The sequence below is a fragment of the Mustela erminea genome, chromosome 20 (genome assembly GCF_009829155.1).
Source record: "Mustela erminea isolate mMusErm1 chromosome 20, mMusErm1.Pri, whole genome shotgun sequence".
NCBI lineage: Eukaryota > Metazoa > Chordata > Mammalia > Carnivora > Mustelidae > Mustela > Mustela erminea.
This window is the reverse complement of record NC_045633.1, coordinates 31,700,389-31,717,796: the sequence shown is the minus strand read 5'-3', so window position 1 is coordinate 31,717,796 and position 17,408 is coordinate 31,700,389. Positions and strand designations below refer to the sequence as shown.

Genomic DNA, 17,408 nt, shown 5'->3' with positions numbered 1-17,408 from the left:
TGGACTCTCTGCTTACTTGTGATCTGTCAAATAAATAAATAAAATATCTCAAAAAAATAATAAAGCTAGTCTCCATGTTTCAAAGACCACATTTTCTGACTATAATGTAATCAAGTTAGAAAACAATAACAAAAATATAAATAGAAAAACTCCTTATGTGTGAAAATCTAAAACTGTTCTAGAAACTATAAAAATCTACATTATACATCAATAAGACTATGTCTCAAATAATTGAAGTGAGTCACAGAAAACTATATAAAGATGGTTCATTTATTTAAAGAACATATTCGCTAGTGAAAAAAATATAAGGAAAGACAAGGGAATGATTAACAGAAAATCTACTCTAGTGATTATCTCTGGGTGGTGAGGGGCTGCCTGGGCTGGATGGAGAGAAGATATATTACGGCACTATTAATGTTTCTTGAGCTGAGACTAGAGATGTGGGTGATTATTCAAATTTTTAAAAACTATATATGAGCCTTCTACACTTTTAGATGTAACAGAATTACAATAAAATTATGGGAAGAAAATGCAGGGAAGGAGAAAAAAAAACTAGGTTTAACTGTTAAAGCGGAGCTCAAAAGTGACAAGGGTGAACAAGTTGCCACCCATACCCATGATTTCTCTCTAGATTATCCAATGCCACTGCTTGCCTCCTCCATCCTGATTAATAAAAGCAAAATCTATCCTGTTCTGTGATACTTTCAGGAAAGCAGCGCTCTGTCACATCCAAGGTCTTCCTTACATCATGCCAAGGATTCACTCCATGGTCTTACCACTCTTTCCTCATACAGGTTACACTCCCTACATCATCCACATTAAATCAATTTTGTAAACATTTCTCCTTATATTTCTACAACAGGTAAGATGGTAACAAGAAACAGAGGGTGAGACCCTGTTTTACCTGCATGTCACTTTTGGCAGCTTTCACAGCATCGAAGAGATGACTGGCTGGTACCTCTGAGTCTTTCTGGCCATGACCACGTATCATTCGGGACCCCTTCTTTGGATGTTTTGCCACCTAGTAAGTACAAAGAGATCAAAAGTATTTTTAAAAAGTCAAAGTGATAGGGGCGCCTGGGTGGCTCGGTGGGTTAAAGCCTCTGCCTTCGGCTCAGGTCATGATCCCAGGGTCCTGGGATCCAGCCCCCCACCAGGCTCTCTGCTCAGCAGGGAGCCAGCTTCCTCCTCTCTCTCTGCCTGCCTGTCTGCCTACTTGTGATGTCTGTCAAATAAATAAATAAATAAATAAATAAATAAATAAATAATCTTTTTTTAAAAAAAGTCAAAGTGATAGTAACAGTCTTATTGCCACACAAGTAGGCTTAAGCTGCCAGTTTCACAGCAGAATTTGATCTAAAATAACGGATTCTTACGTTGTGAACTTTATTATTTCTAACTTTTGCTTTTTTTAGATTTGACAGAGATCACAAGTAGGCAGAGAGGCGGGGGGGGGGGGGGGGGGGGGCGGGAAGCAGGCTCCCTGCTTAGCATGGGGCTCAATCCCAGGACCCTGAGATTATGACCTGAGCCAAGGGCAAAGGATCAACCCTGCTGAGCCACACAGGCACCCCACTTTTTCTCCTTTTAAAAAGTCCCTTAAACCATTCTTTTTCCTTTCTATCTTTAATAACCTTCTTTTATTCCTTTCTCTTTAAAATTTCCCTTCCTCCTTACTTCTGTCCCTTAACACTCTAAGTTTTGCTCTTTCATCAAACATTACCTGAGCCTTTTCTAGGTTTTTGTTTTTGCTGCAACCCAGACTAGGTTCAAAAGCAAAATGAGACTGATTGACTCACTGGGGTTGTTTTGAGGGGTCGTCTTGCTGCTCTCTTCCTCACGCTGCGTCTCAGGCTATCTTCAAAGTCACTGCCTTCATCAGCTGACAAAGAATCACTATCCCTATGAGGGAGTGTGGTTCTCCTTAGATACGCCACCCCAGTCCCTCTGTATAAAATGGCAAATGTATTATAATTTGTCTGTAACTGTAGGCCCTTCCCCATGAGAAAAATATATTCGGATTTTTTTCTGAAGAGGAGGTTTACTTTAACAGGGAATAGAGACAAAATCTTAAAGGAAAACTTTCACTTGAAGAAGCAGTGACGATGAAATATGAAAACGGGAGTGGGCAAAGAACAGCGCTTTCCTAAAATTCTAAGATAGCCAAAAGATAGGGATCACTGCTGTGGAGAAAAATTGGCATGCCTTGGGAAGTCACACATTAATCATATGTAAACTGGAGATTAACAGGTGCCTAGAGTTAAATTTCACCTCTTGAAACAAGTTCACAAGTGTTATTGATTAAAGTTAAACTTCTATAACAGATAAAATCTGGTTCCCAGCAGTAGCACTGATAGAAAGGTGTCAGAGGAAGCCAATTAAAAAATAACCAGGAGATAAATCACATCTTGTATGAGGTTATTTTTTTTCCTGGAAAGATTAAAAAAAAGATATATTATTAAAACCTTCAAAAAGTAAGCTCAAAGATAAGGATAGACTGATCTGTTTATAAAATCCCCCCCAAAAGGAACATCACACACCAACTAACAACTTGTTAAGAAACAAATGAACTCTTCTCCTTCCCCCACTTCCCCACACCTGTACACGTCGAATATACAAACCTATTGGAGAAAGATTTGGATGAGCTGGATAATGGACTTAGAAGATGTATTATTTTTGGTGCCTACAATATGCAGGGCAAGAAAGAGGAAAAAACAAAAAACAAACAAAAACAAAAAAGCAAAACCAGCCAGGGGAGCTAGAAAGCATCGCTGTTCTGAACCAGTAAGCTTCTCTTAACGTTTTCAGAGAGTCACAGGCATACAAAGGGGAAAGCTGCCCACACTGCCGGAGAAAGCCAGGCAATGCAACAAGTTCTCAGCAACTCCACTCACCCCTGTGAGGTCTGGCCCGAGTCCCTGTTACCATAGGGCACACTGACAGAAGAACTAGAGGATGCAGACAAGCCCCTCTGTCCACCTCCTGCTGCTCTCCGCAGCGGCGAGGACACACTGCTTGGGGAAGAGGAGGACCGCAGGGTAGGCATGCTGGTCCTGCTGCGGAAGAAAGAGAGAAAAGGGCCTTTATCCACCACGTCTCCAGCCTCGGCTCCAAACATGCCCTCTCTTTCCAAGGGGACTGCTCTGCAACTCGGGGTTGGGGTGTGGATGCACCAAAAAAAAAAAAAAAAAAAAAAAAAAAGACAAAAAGTCATGCCTCTAAGACACCATGGCCTGAGGGGTGCGGGCTGGGAGTTGTTCTCCAGGGTTGCGGTAAGACGCACCCCTGAGCCGCTGAAAGCAAATCCTTCTCTGCAGGAGTCCAAGCGTCGGTGGCCCGGTGCAAGGGGACCGGCTCCCTCACGATGCATGTAACCCCCCCCCCAAGCAAAAAAAGGACCCACTCCTGCATTTTCAAGCTGGAGCCTGATTCCACATTGAAGGGAATAGGTAGCGCTCAATGCCCGGGGGGCGCAGCCGCCATTAGAACCGGGCCAGAAACGCTGAAGGAGTAAACGCAAACTCGCGTTCCCCCTTTTTTTTTTCCCAGAAGATGGTATCTCTGACAAGATCCTGGGGTAAGTGGGCTGAGGAGCTTCCTAGCTGTTGAAAAGTCTATCAGTCTCTTGGGGGCTGGGGCTTGGGGCTCCTGGCCTCTCTGGAGAAAACCACTGAGGCATGGAGGACGGCGATTCCTCTCTCGGGGCTGCGAGTGCAGGTGGGAGGGCTTAGTCCCAGGTCCCAAAGGAGCCTCACTGTTTGAGCCGGGAACAGCGACGTCTGGTTGGGCAGGAATGAGGAAAAGATCACTGCCTCCGGTCCCTCGGGGGTTCTGCGGTCACCCCACCTCCAGGAGAGGCGCGGGCTGCTTCCCTTGCGGCGGTGGAAGAAGCCAGAAAAACGCGGGAAGGCACGAGGCACGTTGTGCGCAGGCGCGAGCTCAACGGCCCGTCCCACTGCTGGTAATTGTCGCGAGGCTGGGGCGTGCGGGATCTCGTGCTCACCACGTTCCAGTCACGCTGCACGGGCAGCCTCGTGAGGGCACGAGCTTTTCTGCGTGCCGCCCCGTCACGTGGGCTGGGGCGCGCAGACCTCCTGCTTTAGCCCTTCTCCACCCACGTCCCGCCCTCTTGGCCCCCAATTTCACCCTCCATTGGCCGGGCTTCGCACTAGACTAGTTGTAGCCCCTTCACTCCGGCTTCGCAACTGCCATAGGCGGGTTCCACCCAGGCCCCGCCTTTCGAACCAGATAGCCACGCCCCCAAGAAAGGCCACGCCCCTCCCCCAGCCTCCTTTAGTTCCGCCGAGTCCCGCCCCCCCCCGTCGAGCTTCCCCACTACATTGGCTTAATTTGTCCCTTGGCCCCGCCCCTGAGCCCCGCTCCTTGCCATCATTGGCGGGGCCTCGCCTCGCACCCCGCCCCCTGTCCGGCTCCGGGCTCCCATTGTCTCCGCAGATGCCGCTTGGTCCAGCTATCGTGTTCGGTGTTCAGTTTTCTGAGGTCGCGCTCTTTCTCTGCCGGGCGGAGAGGTCCCGCGGCAAAGAGCCGGCTTCCCAAGTTCGGGCTGTTCTTTCCTTCTTAGGACACAGTTTGCTGAGCCAGGGAGGCAGCAGCGATGTCCGCTCTGCGATCTCTTCTGCTTCTGCTGCTGTCTCTGTGTCCCGGTCCTGGTCCTGGACCCGGGACCGAGGCAAAGGTCACCCGGAGTTGCGTTGAGACCCGGCAGGTGCTGGGGGCCCGGGGATATAGCTTAAGCCTACTCCCTCCCGCCCTGATCTCAGGTGAGGAGAAAGAGGAACACTAGAGAATTGGGGGCGAGGGAGGGGGCGGGGGGGCGGCTCCTCCCCAATCCACAATAACTCTCCTCCCTTTCAGAATGACCGTTATAATAATCTTTTCATGCCGTAGTCAGGCCAGTTATATCTCTTCTCCTGAACTTACTCACCGGGATCACAATACGCGTCCTGTTCACATAATAGGTTTCTTACTCCACCCCCGCCCTAGGAATCCCTTTCTAGTAATTAACACCCCACTCTGTATTTCTTTCTTCACAGCTCAATTTGTTCCCCTCGCTATTTCTAAGAGCCCCTTCAGTGATAGTACTTTATTGCTTAGCTAGTAACCCCACCCCTCTAAACCCCATTCTTGCCATAGATGCTGGTCCTGTAAGTCCCTAGAGACCTGGAGGGCTTGATGTTGGGGAGGGTCACCTGAGGACACTGATCTCTAATTTGGCTCAGTACTATTTGATCCCGTGACTAATGCCAGTGGACTCGAGATGGGTGAGGGGACTATAAGGAGGGTCAGGTGCGAATGAGAGAGAGACAATGGAAAAGAAAGCAGACAGAAGAGACAGGAGAGCCTCCTAGAGAGGCAGAAGAAAGAAGGAATTTCATGAGAGCACTCCCCCTCCTCCCATTCCTCTATGTCTCCTCTGTTCAGGTGAGCACCTCCGGATCTGTACCCAGGAGTACACCTGCTGTTCCAGTGAGATAGAGCAGAGGCTGACTTGGGAGACAGAGACCACCTTCCGAGGCCTGGTGGAGGAGAGCGGCTCATTCCTGGTTCACACACTGGCTGCCCGGCACAGAAGATTTGATGGTGAGGAGTTGGGTTCCCCAAACCTGGCCTCACACCTCCTCTCTGTGCTCATGACCCCAGCAAACATCCTGCCTTAGCCCCCCCTTCACCAGCCCCCCGAGATTCTCTCCAGGATCCGTCCCTCCCCCACCCCTTCCCAGTCTTCCCAGGTCTCTAAGCGTGCGTTCCTGAGGCTCTAACTCACTTTTCTCTTGTCCCCCATCCCCATCGCTTCTTGCCTCCGCCCTTTCAACTTTCCATCCTTCTCTGGCCTCACCCCACCTCACACTCCTCTCTCCACATTTGCCACAGAGATTTTTCGGGAGATACTCTTGTCATCTGAGCACTCTCTGGCCCTGCTTTTCCACCACTCCTTCGGCCACCTGTACTCCCAGCACGCCCCTGTATTCAGTGGCCTGTTCTCTCGGCTGCGGGACTACTATCAGAGGTCCGGTGAGGGGTTAGATGACGCTTTGGTGGATTTCTGGGCGCAGCTCCTGGAGAGATTGTTCCCCCTGCTGCATCCACAGTACATCTTCTCCCCCGAGTACCTGTTCTGCCTCACTCGCCTCGCCTCCTCTGCTGACGACTCTCTGAAGCCTTTCGGGGATGCACCCCACCGCCTTCACCTGCAGGTGAGAGGCCCCAAAGCCTGAGCTTCAGCAACCTCTGACCTCTGAACCCCTCACCTCAACTCCCCTCCCGTGCCCCAGTCACCCCTGCCCCGGTGATCTCCCCCATCCCGCATGGCAGCCATTTCTGACCCCTACCTTGAACCCCAGTCCCCTCTGCCTGACCCCATGTTCTTTAGTCTCCTTTAATTGGGTACCCCCTTATTCTCATTTTGTGCCTTAGTTTCATACAAATCCCTGACCCGCTTACCTTCTCTTGACCTCCAGCCCCCTTTCTGCTAACTGCTTCCCAATCTTAGTATCTTGACTTCCTGTGGTTCGACTAACCATGAATTAGGCACATAATAGTTGCGATAGATTTTCATTTACAGTATCTCATTTGTTACCACAACTTTTCGAGACAGAGAGTAGTATCCCTATTTTATGGATAAGAAAACTGAGGCTCCCAGAAGTGAAGGTTTCACAGCGGGTTAAGTGGTAGAGGTATATCTCACATCCAGGTCTTCTGGCTTCAAGTTCATTGTTTGTTCTGATATGCCATCCTTCTGTGGCCAAGCCCTATAAAACACAGTCCCTCCATTTCTTCCCAAACCCAGTTCCCCTCTTGAACCTGCTTCCCTGAACCACCTGACACTCCTCTAACAGCCCCACCAGAACACCACAAACCTAACCCCCACTGCTTGTACCCTCTTGGCTCCGGTCTTGACTGAACCATGACTGACCCTATGGTTTCTCTCACCCTCTTTCCCCTACCCCAGATAACCCAGGCCCTGGTGGCTGCCCGGGCCTTTATCCAGGGCCTGGAGACCGGAAGAGACGTGGTCAGCGAAACACTTAAGGTTAGAGGGGCCTGAGTGTGGGCAGGGCCCAGGGAGGGTGAGGCAGAAGTAAGAAAGGTCCTATGAGGAAGAGTCACGAAGCTTCTCATATCAGCCCCGAGACCTCCATATCCAGGATTAAGCAGGAAGGAGGGGGGCAGGAGTGAAATCTCCCTTGTGTCATGATCCATGACCTCCTCCCATTCTCTGACCCTCTGTCTAGCACCAAGCTTGGCTGAGCGCAGCCACTGTGTTTGTGAATGACAAGTCCTGCTATCTGCCCCCAGGTGCCCATGTCTGAAGGCTGCAGGCGGGCTGTGATGCGTCTGACCGGCTGCCCCCTTTGTCGGGGCATCCCCTCGGTGCCACCCTGCCGGGGCTTCTGCCTCAATGTGGCCAATGGCTGTCTCCACAGCCAGGGACTGGATCCTGACTGGGGGGCCTATCTGGGTGAGGGGATTCAGGAGGGTCTGGGAGGGCTGTTTGTATTCGGGATGTCTTGGGGTGGACCGGGAAGGGAGTCATAAACCTCAGGGAGTTGAGAGACTGTTCTCATGTGAGTTTCTCCTATCCAGCACTTTGGTGCTTCCCTCCATGACCCAGGTCAGGATTTGTGGGAACATCGCGGTCCCTGGTGACACCCTTTCTCTTTCTTCCCCTCCTTCAAGATGGTCTCCTGTTCCTGGGTGAGAAGCTCCAGGGCGCTTTTTCTTTTGAGCTGGCAGCCCAGGCCATTGGGGTGAGGATCTCAGAAGCCCTGAAGTACCTGCAGGAAAACAGTGTGGCAGTGTCAGCCCAGGTACGGGGGCCATGAGAAGGGTGGGGAAGTCACCCTGAGGAGGGGGGAGGACAGTGGGGGTGGGGGTGGGGGTGTTGGAGTGCAGGAGAGACATGAGTGGAGCTGAGCGTCTGGAGTGGGGGGACAGTGTGGGGTGTCAGGGAGTATTGGAATGGGGACACTGTGTGGCTCTCACCACAGGATGACTGAGGGGGGGAACCTCTTCCTTGTGCCTGAAGGTGTTTCAACAATGTGGGAACCCCCAACGGACACAAAGCCGCACCCGCAGAGCCCCGGCCCCTCGGGAAGAAGCGGGGCGCCTCTGGACCTCGGCGAGGGTGGCAGGGGCTGCAGGGGTGGCAGGGGCTGCCGGGGTGGCAGGGGCGCCAGGGGCGGCAGGAGTAGCAGGGGCACCAAGGACAGAGGAGAGGCCCACGATGGCCGGGACCACCAGCCTGAACCGCCTGGTGAGTGAGGGGCGGGGCGAGGCCGGGGGGGTGGGGGTGGGTGGGGGTGGGTGGGGGTGGGTGGGGGTGGGTGGGGGGGCAGGGACGGGTAGTGGGGGGCGCGTGCTCCAGCCCAGCCACAATCTCTGTTCGCCCAGGTGTGGGAGCTCCGCGAGCGGCTGGGCCGAGTGAGGGGCTTCTGGGCCCTGCTGCCCCAGGTGGTGTGCGGGGATCCCCGCATGGCGGCGGACGCCTCGAAGGACGCGGCGCCCTGCTGGACCGGATCTGGGCGGGGCCGGTGAGACCCCGGGGGCGGCGGGCGGGCGGGGCCCGACGGTGGGGTGGGCGGGACCGGGCGGGGCGGGAGCCTTCGGGGCTGCTCTGCCCGCAGGTACTTGTCACCGGTGGTCGGGCTCTCTCCGTCCGAGCAGCTCGACAACCCAGAGCTGAACAAGGAGGACACGAGCATCAACCTCCAGGCGCGGAGGCGGCGGCTGCAGCTCCGGGCGGCCACGACCAGGATGAGGTTGGCCGCGCTGGGACGCGACCTGGAACTGGAGGACTGGGGTGAGAACCCCGGGCGCCCCGAGCGCTGCGCCCCTCCCGGCTTTCTGCGATCCGACCCGGCCCCGCCCACCGCCTTCTGAGACCCTCCCCTCCCCTACTCCGTTACTCCTTCCTTCCTTCCTTTGAACCCGCTTTTCCTGAACGCTCACCTTAAAGGTGACAGGGTGATGATGGTGATGGGGACTGGGTCTCCATCCTTGAGTTCACGGCTCAGTGGGGAGACACGAAAACACACTTACGGAACGGTGGGAAGCCTGTTAGATGGAGAAGGGTGTGAGTTGGGGAGGGCGATCCTCGGGGGGAGGTGGGGAAGCTGGGTGGGTGGGCCTTCGGGTTGGCACCCAAGGTGGAGTTTGCCGGAGAAACAAGGCACAGACAGACGTTCGTTCTTCCTCTTCTAGTGTTTGTCCGTCTCTGCCTCGCCTTGTTTCTCCTCCAACACCCCACTTTCTGTCTGCTTGCTGCTTCTTTGTGCGTCCGTTTTATCTTTTTTTCTACGTATCCTCTCTCCTCATCTCTCTGTTCTGCCTCGGGCTCCTTATCTCTTTTCTTATCTCCCATTCCCACATCTCTCTGACCGCTCCCTTTGCCTTCCTGTCGCTCACTTTCTCCCTCTTCCCAATCTCCCATCTCTCACCCTGTGTCCCTCTCTTCTGTCTCTTCTTTCTGTCTTTATTTTTCCAAGATATTTACTTATTTGTTTATTTATGAGAGAGAGGGAGAGAGTAGGATGAGAGAGAGCACGATGGGGGAGGGTTGGTAGAGGGAGAGCAGGAGCCGGAATCAGGCTCCCCACTGGGGAGGGAGCCCAATGCTGATGCCTCCCGTGGGGCTCCATCCCAGGACCCCGGGATCATGACCTGTGCCAAAGGCAGACGCTTAACCAACTGAGCCACCCAGGCGCCCCATCTCCCTTTCTGTTTTTAATCTTAAATTCTCTTGCTCCCTGTTTACATGTCTCTCTCCCCACTTCCGCTCTTTCTGTGTCTGTTCCCCACGGACTCCCCTTCTCAACCCTGTCTCTGATCCTCTCGTTCCTACAGATGAAGAGGCCAGTGGTTCTGGAGAGGGACAGCACTATGCAGACGGCTGGATGGCTGGGGCAGCAGCAGTGGCCCCCCCAGCCAGGCTGCCTCGCCCTCCTCGAAGGGACGTTAGTGGGGGCAAAGGAGGAGGTGTCCTTGTCCGCCACAACCAGGGCAGGAGCAGGACTGGGGGGACATCGGTTGGTTTTCGCACCCACCCCATCCTCATTCTCTCCCTCTCAGCCCTGGCCCTGCTCGGACCAAGATAACAGGGGAGGGGTGCCCTAGCATCAGAAGGGTTCAGGGCCCTTCCCCTCTTCCCCTCAGCTGGGTCTGAGGAGGAGTCGAAGGGGGATGCAGAGCGGTAGAGAAAGGGACTTTTTGGGTGAATGGCTGGGGCCCCAAATCCAGGAGATTACCATTGTGGGTTGGGGGTGGGGGGGTGGGTGTTCACAATATTTATTTTTTCATTTACAATCTGGGGAGGAAGAGGCTGGGGGTATTTATTTAGGAAGGAGGTGTACTCACCAACCAAGCCTCTGTGTTGGGCCCGTTGTCAGCCCCAACAAGGAAAAAGGGAAGGAGTTTTCGAGTTGCGATTGGGGGTGGGGTTTGAAAGAAGTTGGAAGTCGGGAAGGGGTGGGAAACCTGGTCTCAAAGGGGCAAACCTGGGTGCTGATGGGGTTCAGGGCAGGGGACTCTGGGGTATGTGAATAGGGTCAAAATCTGTGGGCCTGGTTTCTATGGAGTTTTCCCAGTATCAATTTCTGAAACTAAAATGCCAAAAAGAAAAAAAAAGGGCTCATCTCATGATCTCTCTCATCTATATCCTTCACAAGCTTCCACACTTCATGTTTCAGTGTTGGAGTCAGTGTTTATTCTGCAAATAAACAGCTAACATATTGGACCCTGTGTGTGACTCTGGACTTTTAGTTTTTAGCATCCTTCCCTGAGCCCGTGCTCCTGGCAGAGACTCAAGACCTTTCTTGGAACCTGCCCCTTGTCATTCCGTTTGGGCAAGTTGTCTACCCTCTGGGTCTGAGCCCCTTCATCTGTAAAGTGGGGAGAATTGTGGGGACCGGCAAAATTCTTTCTGAATCTGAGGTGCCATTAATATGACCACACCGCTGCCTCCTGCCTGCTGGGTGGGGGGGCCCCTGTTCTCGTGTGTCAGCTGGGGGCTACCTTGTCATGTTTTTGACAATGTCTGCTTTCAACTCCTCTGTTATTTTGTCTTTCTTTCTTTCTGTTGCCTCAATGAGTCTTTTGTTCTGCCGAAAGCTAAGCGGAAAAGGTATAATTGATTCCTAAGTGTGAAAGGAGGGTAGAAGTGCTGTCTTCCAAGGGCGGGCTCGATGCCCTGACGGAGGAAAGATGCCGGGAGGGAGAGACCCAGAGACGAGATTAAAGCCCAAGCAGCTGCAGGGACTGGCGGGACAAAGGGAGGGAGGGGGAGGAGCCTGGGCGTGGAGCAAGTTTATGGGGAAAGTTGAGCACCGCGCCGGAGCCGGGCGGTGGCTGGGGCAGGCAGGAGGGCCAGATCCAGATTTCCCTGCTGCTCTTCAGGTAGCCTGGTGAGTGGGCAGGTGAAGCCAAGGCCACGGCCAGTGGAGGGGCTCTCGAATTTATGGGAGGAGACTTGGGGGGTTCTTAGGACTCCGGAGGGGGCCGACAAAGGGCTGGCGACAGACTGAGCGAGCACCAAAGCCGGAGGGGACAGAGGGCTGGATTGGAGATAATGGGAGGAGACAGAGATGGATGGAAGGAATAGAAGTCTGGATACACGAGGGAGTTGGATTCGGGACTGGATACGGGGGGGCTGCGTTGGGGGAGGGAATCGGGGCGTGATGCCAGAGGGGGCGGGTCTCAAGGTAGCAAGTGAGGGCGCTCCTTGCCTGGGGTCACTCCTGGCTTGTCCCAGAAAGGGGCTGTCGGGGCTTGTTGGAGGGGCTGTCGCCCCTGGTGGCGGCTATGCCAGCTGATTAGGAAGCTGGGGCCTGGGAAGGAACTCAGAAGCTCCCTGTTTGTATCTTTCGGTATCTTTATGTCGCAGAGTTTTTTTCCCTCTCTCTCCAGCTCCACCCTCCTAATCTCCTCTGGGTGCAGAGGGAGTTGGAAAGCTGGCACTGGGGAGTTGGGGGGGTGTCTGGGGAGCCGAGCTCCATCAGGAACCCCGTGTCTCCCTCAGCTCTGCACACACTGGGGTCTGCCCAGTGCCGAGGGCACTTCAGGAGGGGGGAAGAGATGCCCGAGTTTTGACTCCAACTCATGATAAGGTCATGAGAGTTGGCCTCCCTGGGTTCAGTAGCCTGTGCCCTGTCTGATCCCCGCTCCCTCCTAATGGCTGCCCCTTCTGGCCTCAGAATGGGGCTCGTCATCCCCATCAGTAACGGCAGAGGAGCTCATGAGGAAGCCAGCGAAGCCAGGGGGCGGCCGATGTCCACTTCACTGGCCCATGAGCAGACTGGTCTTTCTCACAGGGTCTTGCCTTTCTCCTCTCCCCTTCTATTTCCCTGAGGCTCAGGTAGAAGCTACAGGTGAGGGCCAGGGAAGCTGGCAGAGTAGCCCTGGGCCACCGGGAGGATCTGGGTTAGAGAGCACCTGCCCCTCCCCACAGGCTCCAGCTTCTGGAATGAGCCGCAGCAGCAGGAGAGAAGGCTCTACCCTCTCCTTAGACTCCCCTGCTTCCCCCTCATTTCCCTTCTAGACGCTGACAGAGGCAAAAATCTGCTAACTCAGGGGGCAGACTCAACCAGGGCTGCAAGCAGGCCTGGGGGATGACCCCCCGATCTCGAACCAGCGCCTTCCACGGCTGCACTGCTGTCTCCACCTGTCCCTGCCTCCGTGCCTGGCCCTTGCCCTGTCCCTCGCTAGCATCACCCTTACCTGTGCCACATGGGCCCTCTGTCTCCTACCAGGACCATGCGCCTCTGGGGGCCTCGGAGCCTGGGGGTGGCTCTGGGAGTCTTCATGACCATCGGATTTGCCCTCCAGCTCTGGGGGGGCCCCTTCCAGAGGAGGTGAGTTCCCACCCTGTCCCAATGCCTGATTGATGCCCCCCATTTGCTCCGCCCCATGCCACCTAGGTCGGTGACTCTTGGGGACTCAGAGGAGGTTCCATGTCCTCTGTCCTTGATCCACAAGATGCCCGCCCACCTGCTGGAGAGGGACAGGAAAATTGCCCTCCCATCTCTCCCCAGGCTACCAGGCCTGCAGTTCCGACAGTCCTTGGCCCCATCCCCGGGATCGGGATCGGCTGTTTCATCCTGCCTGCCCCGGCAGCGACTTGTGTTCCTGAAGACGCATAAATCTGGGAGCAGCTCTGTGCTGAACCTGCTTCATCGCTACGGGGACCGACACGGACTGCGCTTCGCCCTCCCTGCCCGCTACCAGTTCGGCTACCCGAGGCTTTTCCAGGCTTCTCGGGTCAAAGGCTACCACCCTGAGGGGGGAGGCGCCAAGCCCCTTTTCCACATCCTTTGTCATCACATGAGGTTCAACCTGAAAGAGGTGAGGGGTATAAGAGGGGATGGGTGGAATTGGAGAGACACGGGCTTAGGTTTGTGGCCAAGAGCACCAGGGGAGGGGGGCCCCCAGGCCTGGGGATTCCTAGGCACCCCTTCATCCAGAAATTGGGCATGGGACCCACAGTTTCCTGTTCCCCTCTCCACAGCTGTCCCTTGCCTAGTAGTTTCTGGGAGCCAAAGTCCTGCCTTCTCCCATCTAGAGCTTTCCAACCCCTTTCCTTGGCCAATTTTCCCCACTGGTGTCAGTGCCCTGATAACTCTGACCCCCCAGCCTCTCGCCTCTGATGCTTCTTCTTGGCTCTTCTTGGCCCCTTCTACTGATACTACCTGGGCCCCTGCTCAGCCACTCCCTTCTGACCATCTTCCTCTGCCGGATACGGAGAATCAGCTACATGCAAGCCTACATGACAAGCCCTAGCCTGGTCCTGACCCCCTCCTCCCCAGTTCCCCTCCTCCCCCTTCTCTAAAGTTCTAAAGGGGAAGGTGTGTGCACGCACACAGCTGCTCACCCATACACAGGCAGGAACCCGAGAGCTCTTGGGCAAACAAAATCAACATCCAAATGAAAATATACACAGAAGGAACTTTTATTGAATGCTTACTGACTGCTGGATACTAACCTTACCATGGCCTTGCCAGAAAGGCATTATGAGTGTCTCCGTTACGCAGATGAGAAGGTCAAGTTTCAGAGAGGCTAAGTGACTGGCCTCCTTAACAGAAAGCGGCAGGGCTAGGATTTGAACTCAGACCCATCTGCTCCCAAGTCAAAGGGCCGTCCCTGGCATATGTATGTGTGTATGTGTGTTTGTATTTGGAACCGCAGGGAGAATATTCACCAAAAGAGGCGGGGCTTTCTGGGGTCGTGGTTTGCAAGGGAAGGGTGGATGCAACTTTGTAGTAAGAAGAGGGAGCAGCATATCAGCAAAGATGTGGTGGTCATTATGTGTGTGTTTGTGTATGTGTGTGCACGTGCATGCACACGTGTGTTCTCTTGAGCTGGAGCTGGAGAAAGCGGCTGAGGGTCATGATTATCACCTAAAGGGCAGTGAAGGGTCACTGCTGGCAGTGAGGTGAGGACAATGATCTTTCAGTCGGGTTTCTCTGGCTTTTGACTTTTGACTTCATTTGTCATCACCTATTCACCGAGTACCTACCACATTCTATGCACTTCCACAGTCAAGGTAAGTGTTAACCCAGATTTATACATGGAGGAACGGCAGCTCCGAGAAGTTCAAGAACTTGCCTGAAGTTACATAACTGGTAAATTATTCCAGATCCATCTGATGGCACAGACTGTTCTCCCTTGCCTTCAAAGAGACGCTCGGTTTGCAGGCTGTGCTCTGCAGGCATGGCCACATTAGCAGAGCAAATTGGAGGACATCATGTGAGGGCAGCAGGTTTAGTGACAAGCCATATTCAGAGGCAGAAACCCTTCGGGGAGCGCAGGACCTGGATCCTGATGTGGATCTGCCTGTGTGACCATCCCAGGGTGTGGCTCAGTCCAATTCCCACTATCCTTCTTGCTGAAAGATAGAATCACGTGTCCCAGGCCTCAGGGTATCCCCCTACCAAGCGTCCATAGCTCCCCAGTACCCCATCCGGGGGTGTCCTTTACTTTCCAAGATGCCTAGGAGCCCTAGAAGTATCCTGTCCTTTCGCCATCCTGGGCTTGGCCTGCCTACCTGATGCCTATACTTGAGATAGCATTATAGTTGGCCCCTCTCCTCCCTCTTTGTTGCCAGGGACCACTCCCCCACCCCACACCCCTACCTGGAGGCGGCCAGAGATCAGTTCCTTTCTTGAAGCTATGACCAAGAGCCCCAGGGTAGGCAGCTAAAAGGTTTTTGTTGGACAAGTGAAGACAAAGTTTGATTCTTAGAGATTTTAGTGACCAAAGCCATACATAGAGGCCCAAAGAAATTAATGTTCTTAAGTAGCTTCCCGTGTTCCAGGTCCCTTCATACTCTTTATCTCGTGTACCTTCATAATCAGTGGGAAGGTATGGTTGTCCCCATTTTTCAGATCAGCAAATTGAGTCTCAGAGATGTTAAGTAACTGGCCCAAGTATGTTTGTGTAGGAAGCTGGGGGTTTCCAGCAGAGCCCAGAAGTTTCGAGAAGGAGGTTTGAGGCATCTAGGGGATCCCCTAGTAATGGGCTTGCTCTTAGTTTCCTCCTGGCCCAGTTCTTTCTCCCTAAGCCTGTTTTCTCTCCTCTGCAGGTCCTTCGGGTCATGCCTTCTGACAGCTTCTTCTTTTCCATTGTCCGAGACCCAGCAGCTCTGGCCCGCTCTGCTTTCTCCTACTATAAATCCACTTCATCGGCCTTCCGCAAGGCACCATCTTTGGCCGCCTTCCTGGCCAATCCTCGAGCCTTCTACCGACCTGGGGCCCGTGGGGACCACTATGCCCGCAACTTGCTCTGGTTTGACTTTGGACTCCCCTTCCCCCCCGAGGTAAAGACCGAGAGAGGGAATCCTCGTGCACCTAGAGACCCCAACCTCCCACAGCTGAATGTTTTGCCTTCTGGCACTGGGCCCCGAGCCCACCACCCTCTGGATCCCAAAGCTGTCTTCCATCCTGCTCCCACAGTGGCCGGTGGTCACGGCCAGACATCCAGCCCTGCCTCTTTAGATTTGAGATCTTCATCCTTGCTCCAGTGGAGTCTGGCCTGGCTGGACTCTGTCTTTGATCTGGTCTTGGTGGCCGAGTACTTTGATGAGTCGTTGGTTCTGCTGGCAGATGCCCTGTGCTGGGGTCTGGATGACGTGGTGGGCTTCATGCACAACGCACAGGCTGGAGGTGAGCAGGGCAGAGGCGCTGTTAGCAATGGTGGACTGACCGCTGAGGATAGGCAGCTGACTGCACGGGCCCGAGCCTGGAACCACTTGGACTGGGCTCTCTATGCTCACTTCAACCACAGCCTGTGGGCACGGATAAATCAATATGGCCAGAGCCGGCTGGAGAGTGCTGTGGCAGAGCTCCGGGCTCGCCGAGAGGCCCTGGCTAAACATTGTCTAGAGGGGGGCGAGGCTTTAGACCCCAAATATATCACTGACCGACGGTTCCGTCCTTTCCAGTTTGGGTCAGGTAAGGTTTTAGGCTATGTACTTCGGAGTGGACTCAGCGCTGCAGACCAGGAGGAGTGTGAGCGCCTGGCTACCCCTGAGCTACAGTACAAGGACAAGCTAGATGCCAAGCAGTTTCCCCCAACAGTCTCTCTGCCCCTTAAAACTCCAAGGATACTCTCCCCCCAGGCATCAGACCAGTCTTAGGCTGATGAGCTGTGAAGCCACGAGGGCACACATAATTGAATATGGGGCAGCCAGATGCCATTTCTGCTCCCCCCTGAAAGCACGTTAGTGCCCTAGAGGTTGAATGAAACCTTGCACGGACCGGGGCACCAAGTCTTCCAGCCTGTGCCAAGGCATTCAGGCATTCAGCCCCTTGCAATACTCCCTCCCTGCCCGTTTTGTCCCTTCCCTTTTCCAACCCCCTGGCAGGTCCTGAGCGCACTCTCAAAGATCCTCCGGAGGAGCAAATCATGGAGTAAGCCAGGAAAAAAAAATGCATCCATTTTTCTATGAGTTATTTGGTTCTGGACTATGCTCATTTCACTGTGATATATGTTTGTTGAATGAATAAATAATTTGAGCCTCTGACTTGCTTCATACAGGGCGGAAGGGGAGAGAATGGAGCATCTTCCTGGGAGAAGCGGAGTTGGAGGGGGTTCTTTTAACAGTTCTTCTCTAAGAAATCTGTCTCGTGGTCTCTCCTAAACCCATCTTACCGCAGCCTATCCCCAGCCGGACCCCGCCTCTCTCCCCAGCAAGCAGGTCACCCGCAAATTCCGGGGCCTCAGAGACCACGCCCCTTCCTTTCCGCTTCCGGTTTCTCGCCAGTTAATCGGCCCAGCAGCCCGGTTCCGGCCCTGCGGGGTCTCGGTTCCGGGTTCGTTGCCCCGGCTCCGGGCCCCGGCTGGTCTTCCGGGCCGGCCCGGACGCGCGCAGCACCGGTCGGGTGTCGGGACTCCCGGGC

The 17,408-nt window shown here is 54.1% G+C and overlaps 3 protein-coding genes across 12 annotated transcripts in view; 2 read left to right on the top strand and 1 right to left on the bottom strand.

The window, feature by feature from the left end:
- Window positions 1–4,110, bottom strand: part of STAG3 (stromal antigen 3) — a 38,436-nt gene extending 34,326 nt beyond the window's left edge. For 5 of the 6 annotated variants that reach the window (XR_004281766.1, XM_032327384.1, XM_032327386.1 and 2 more), the window contains exons 1-4: window positions 3,756–4,110; window positions 2,895–3,056; window positions 1,800–1,902; window positions 905–1,021 (exon numbers count right to left, since the gene is read on the bottom strand). Coding sequence is in view for 5 of the 6 variants with exons in the window: in XM_032327384.1 (XP_032183275.1) it covers window positions 905–1,021; window positions 1,800–1,902; window positions 2,895–3,046 (372 nt within the window). In the remaining variant the exon portion in view is untranslated. The remainder of the gene's footprint in view (window positions 1–904; window positions 1,022–1,799; window positions 1,903–2,894; window positions 3,057–3,755) is intronic. The other variant, XM_032327385.1, reaches the window with a different exon arrangement.
- A 169-nt stretch (window positions 4,111–4,279) lies between these two features.
- On the top strand, window positions 4,280–10,753 carry GPC2 (glypican 2). Of its 2 annotated transcripts, XM_032327391.1 has the most exons (11): window positions 4,280–4,500; window positions 4,583–4,781; window positions 5,443–5,601; window positions 5,893–6,215; window positions 6,971–7,051; window positions 7,318–7,480; window positions 7,699–7,829; window positions 8,048–8,275; window positions 8,413–8,552; window positions 8,646–8,821; window positions 9,865–10,753. In XM_032327391.1, the coding sequence occupies exons 2-11, from the start codon at window positions 4,616–4,618 to the stop codon at window positions 10,113–10,115; spliced, it is 1,818 nt and encodes a 605-aa protein (XP_032183282.1). In that variant the 5' UTR covers window positions 4,280–4,500; window positions 4,583–4,615; the 3' UTR covers window positions 10,116–10,753. The 2 variants fall into 2 exon arrangements, with proteins under 2 accessions (XP_032183282.1, XP_032183281.1); XM_032327390.1 differs by having other exon boundaries at window positions 4,280–4,781.
- A 109-nt stretch (window positions 10,754–10,862) lies between these two features.
- GAL3ST4 (galactose-3-O-sulfotransferase 4) lies at window positions 10,863–17,029 on the top strand. 4 transcript variants are annotated; one of them, XM_032327394.1, is made up of 4 exons: window positions 10,863–11,420; window positions 12,765–12,866; window positions 13,047–13,356; window positions 15,593–17,029. In XM_032327394.1, exons 1-4 carry the CDS (start codon window positions 11,221–11,223, stop codon window positions 16,643–16,645), a joined length of 1,665 nt encoding a protein of 554 aa, XP_032183285.1. In that variant the 5' UTR covers window positions 10,863–11,220; the 3' UTR covers window positions 16,646–17,029. The 4 variants fall into 4 exon arrangements, with proteins under 4 accessions (XP_032183285.1, XP_032183286.1, XP_032183289.1 ...); XM_032327398.1 differs by having other exon boundaries at window positions 11,270–11,412; window positions 12,554–12,866; XM_032327396.1 differs by having other exon boundaries at window positions 11,270–11,420; window positions 12,554–12,866.
- The last annotated feature ends 379 nt before the right edge of the window (window positions 17,030–17,408 follow it).

Bases quoted from the DNA above. Each gene is read 5' to 3' on its own strand.
- GPC2 (XM_032327391.1), top strand. From the start codon at position 4,616: ATGTCCGCTCTGCGATCTCTTCTGCTTCTGCTGCTGTCTCTGTGTCCC. The intron at 7,052-7,317 runs GTTAGAGGGGCC...ATCTGCCCCCAG, and splicing joins TGGTCAGCGAAACACTTAAG to GTGCCCATGTCTGAAGGCTG. The intron at 7,481-7,698 runs GTGAGGGGATTC...CCCTCCTTCAAG, and splicing joins TGACTGGGGGGCCTATCTGG to ATGGTCTCCTGTTCCTGGGT.
- GAL3ST4 (XM_032327394.1), top strand. From the start codon at position 11,221: ATGCCGGGAGGGAGAGACCCAGAGACGAGATTAAAGCCCAAGCAGCTG. The intron at 12,867-13,046 runs GTGAGTTCCCAC...ATCTCTCCCCAG, and splicing joins GGGGGCCCCTTCCAGAGGAG to GCTACCAGGCCTGCAGTTCC. The intron at 13,357-15,592 runs GTGAGGGGTATA...TCTCCTCTGCAG, and splicing joins TGAGGTTCAACCTGAAAGAG to GTCCTTCGGGTCATGCCTTC.